The following is a 4,072-nucleotide window of genomic DNA, read 5'->3' on the forward strand; positions in this document are numbered from 1 at the left end:
AACTAGCTTACTTATTTCAAGATAGACAAACCTAATGCAAAAACTATTAAACTGACAACTTAAAGATGCAAGGACACTTCAAACAGACAGAATGCATGCTTTTTCTTTGTAGTGATGGATAAGGAGCAAGTCCACCTTTTATTTGTCATGCTTTTTCTTTCTTCTTTCATAGACTTGGTTGTTGATGTTCCATGTGTCCATGTTTGTTGTCTGTTGACCCCGCCAGAACCCAGCTTTGTTCATCGTCTCCTCTACTCTATCTTCAAGGCTCATGGCTTTGTTTGCTTCTATTTCACTTTTCTTTTTGAAGAACTCATCATATGTTGGGAATGCTGGATCCATGTTGTGCAGATGTTCTCCAATATAGTTCAGTTTGATTTGACTATTAATGTTGTAATCGGCTTGGACTTCATATCTTGCATCTTGGAGAGTTGTAAACTCATTGAGAGCCCTCATGGTTTCGGCCTGCATTTGTGCTAACTTCCCAAATGCCTCATGAGATTGAAAGGCATGCTCCTCTTGCATCGCAATGAATTTTGACTCAAATTCATTTTGTTGGTTCATCATTTTCAGCTGCCATTCTTTTTGTTCTTGTTGATGCTTCAAGTATTGTGAATGGTACTCTTCTTGCCTCTCTTGAATTCTTGTGTATTGGTGTGACAGTCTTCCAATTGCTTCTTGCATTTGAGTCATATCCATATTGCCATGTGGGAAAAAGTGCAGCTGTTCCTCCTCCTCTTGTGGTTCTTCTTCTAGGTGTAGCTCATTTCCTTCCATTGATTCTTCTCTTTGCCTTCTTCCATATGGTCTTCGGCCTTGATGTGCTTCGGGAGTCATTGTCATTCTTTCAATGGTTATGGGCAGGCCTTGGCTTATCCACTTTGGATTCTCATCTTCCAGTGGTACTTTAGCCTTCACACACAACCTCCAAATGGTACTTGGATAGTACAACCAAGACCCAGCCAAATTCTTCTCAGCAACCCGTTGGATATCTTTTGCAAGGATCTCATGGACTTTGATCTCTCCTCCCACCATGATGCAATGCAACATCACAGCTCTCTCTCTGTTAACTTCTGAAGTGTTCACTGTGCCCAGGATTGATCTTTTTATCAACTCATACCATCCTTTTGCTTCCGGGGTGAGGTTACATCTCTTCAAATACTTATATTTGTTCTTGCCATCCCCTTCCCACTCTGAGTCTTCCATACAAATGTCTCTAGCAATCTCGTCATAATCTTGGTCTTCATTCAACCTTTGGAGGTATCCTGGTTCATCAAAGCGAACTGACTTTAGTCCCAGGACTTTCTTGATTGCATCCGAGCTAAAGTCTACTTCCACTCCCCGCACATAGCTCTTGTACGTTGGGGGTTCACGCATGTCAATCCTGGGGACATTTGCATAGAACTCTCTTATGATATTGGCATTGATTCGGGTGGCTGGTGATACAAGTTCCTCCCACCTTCTCTTTCGAATTTTGTCCTTCATTTCTTGGCATCCATCATCCGGCAATAAGAATGGAATTTCAGGATAAATTCTTTTCTCGTTCATCCATTCCATTTGCACTTGATGGTCCCAAGACTTGAATCTCCCTCGGTCATATTCACGGGTGTTCTCCCCCACCATGGGCTCTTTACCTTTCCTTCGTTTGGTTCTTGAGGAGGAGGCCATGATCACTTAGTTGGTGGAGTTTTGTAAGGTTAGAGGGGGTGTGAAGAATATTGGAGAGTTTGATGTGAGTTTGGAACAAAAAGTGAGACCGAACTGGTTGGGGCAAGAGTTGATGAAGGGAGGTTTAGATTGTTGGGAAGAAGTGTTGTACCGAGCTTATGATGAAGGATGAAAGAATTGAGGTTTCAAAGCCACAAGGATTTGGTTATGTGCATGGCTTAAAGGTGGTGAGCTTTTTAAATGAGCAATGAAGGGCTAGGATGCAATTGGATTTATGGGAATCAAAGGTATGTATGTAAGGATGAATGAAGACAAAATTTGCTCCTTGCCTTGCCTTTGCCGTGACCATCTCTGAGGAATGGCAGATTTCTTTTTTGAAGCATGTGAAGGGATTTTGTCCTCATGCTGTACTTTCCTTTGTCTTGTCCTTTTCATTGAAGATTCTTTGACCTCCTAGTCATCACAACAATACAACATGCATTAGTCTTATCCAACCGTAGCAAGGGTTGTTCTTTTTATAACAAAAAAAATGTGAATCATCAATTCATACAATATTTGAACCGTGACACTCTCTTAGGAGGACACCAAACTTAATGTTTGGTCATGTACAAAGAAAATAAGTCTCTTCCTCCAATTAGTGCAATTCAAATGTCAAATGTTCATAAGAATTGTTTTTGTTACACTTTCTTTTTCTCTCTTTTTTTCATGAAGGATCAATTGTGTCTCTAAATTGGTGCATCAAAGTTTGATGGACACCAAACTTGTTTCTTGACAAAGGGTGCCTCACAATTGATGCCTTCATTACCGAAAAAGAATTTTTCTATTTATGAGATTTTGGAAATTAACAATTGTATGATTATTGATGCATGAATTCCTAGTTTTCATGAAATTAAGTGAACACCAAACTTAGTGTTTGGCTATATGCTTTATCAAGGCATTTTAAGCATGTAAAACAAGATTATTTGTAACATTGGTTTAGTGTGCTTGAAGGCACACCAAACGTCAAAATTCTCGGCATATGTTTCAAAAGCAATGCATGTAGTCAATGGACATGTTCATGAAAAGGGAAGAGGATTCATGCTCAAATGATCATATCTTATTGAATTTAAAATGACATGAATCTTAAATCATGGGTTGCCTCCCATGGAGCGCTCTTTTATTGTCATTAGCTTGACATTGAGGCTCTCTTTTATGGTGGTTGGTGCTTGTAGGGCCTCAATTTGTCTCCCCTGACTGTGATCCTCTTCTTTGTTCTCTGGTGTTCGATTTCAGCATGCTCTAATGAGAGTATGTTGCTGACAGTGTAGTAGTTCTCAGTTTGTTGATTTGACCCCAGCTGTTGATATATCAGCTGCACTTTGTCACCTTTGGAAAGCCCCTCTGTTGGAATCCTCCTGTTCTTCCAACCTTTTTTTGTTTTGTTTCTGTGTTTCATCTTTCCTTTTGTTGATCTTTCTTTTCTGGCCATGGGCTTCTCTTGGGGACCTCTCTTCTCAGTGGCTAATATTCCAATATCTTATTGGGCTTCTTCATTAATTTGCACAATCCTTGGCCTTGGGGTGTTGCTGTGACTTTCCTTGTCATTTTCTTCCTTCAGCTGTGATCCTCCCTTATCAATTTCCTTATAGTCTTTCTTCTTTTCACTAAACTGTGCCTCTGGTAAGACCTTCAGAGTGACACTCTGATCATGCATCCTGAGAGTTAACTTCCCTTTCTCTATGTCTATGATGGCTCTAGCAGTGGCCAAGAATGGCCTTCCTAGTATAACAGAGTCACCATCATCCTCGTCTGACTCTAGAACCACAAAGTCAGCAGGATATATGAAACTGTCCACCTTAACCAACAGATTTTCAACTACACCCCTAGGGTGCACCATTGACTTATCTACCAGCTCTAGAGACATTTGTACTGGTTTGACTTCCTCTATGTGCAGCTTTTTCACCAGGGAGGATGGTATTAAGTTAATACTTGCTCCGAGATCGCACATTGCTTTAGTGATGGTTAATTCCCCAATGGTACATGGCAACAGGAAGCTCCCTGGGTCCTCAAGCTTGGGAGGAAGCCCCTTTTGAATCAAGGCCCTACATTCCTCAGTAATCACTATGGTTTCTTGCTCATCCCATCTTCTTTTCTTGTTGATAAGCTCCTTCAGAAACTTGGAATATAGAGGCATTTGTTCAAGAGCTTTAGCTAAAGGCATGTTAATTTCCAGCTTCTTGAAGGTCTCAAGGAATTTGTGGAAATGCTGGTCCTTAACTTCCTTGTTGAACCTCTGAGGATATGGTAGTGGAGGTGTGATGCTCTTTCCTATTTGCTGCTGTCCCTGAGTCATTTCCCTTGAGCTATGTGATTGGTTGTTCTGCTCTTTGAGTTTCTCAGTGCTTTTGTTTGGCACCACAACCTG

The 4,072-nt window shown here is 40.8% G+C and overlaps 1 protein-coding gene across 1 annotated transcript; it reads right to left on the reverse strand.

Moving 5' to 3' along the window:
• Positions 1 to 3,184: 3,184 nt before the first annotated feature.
• Positions 3,185 to 3,868, reverse strand: LOC130939714 (uncharacterized). The gene has a single exon (XM_057867802.1). It carries the CDS (start codon positions 3,866 to 3,868, stop codon positions 3,185 to 3,187), a length of 684 nt encoding a protein of 227 aa, XP_057723785.1.
• Positions 3,869 to 4,072: the final 204 nt, after the last annotated feature.

Source organism: Arachis stenosperma, chromosome 7, assembly GCF_014773155.1.
Source record: "Arachis stenosperma cultivar V10309 chromosome 7, arast.V10309.gnm1.PFL2, whole genome shotgun sequence".
NCBI classification, from domain to species: Eukaryota; Viridiplantae; Streptophyta; class Magnoliopsida; order Fabales; family Fabaceae; genus Arachis; species Arachis stenosperma.

Bases quoted from the DNA above. Each gene is read 5' to 3' on its own strand.
- LOC130939714 (XM_057867802.1), bottom strand. From the start codon at position 3,868: ATGCCTTTAGCTAAAGCTCTTGAACAAATGCCTCTATATTCCAAGTTT.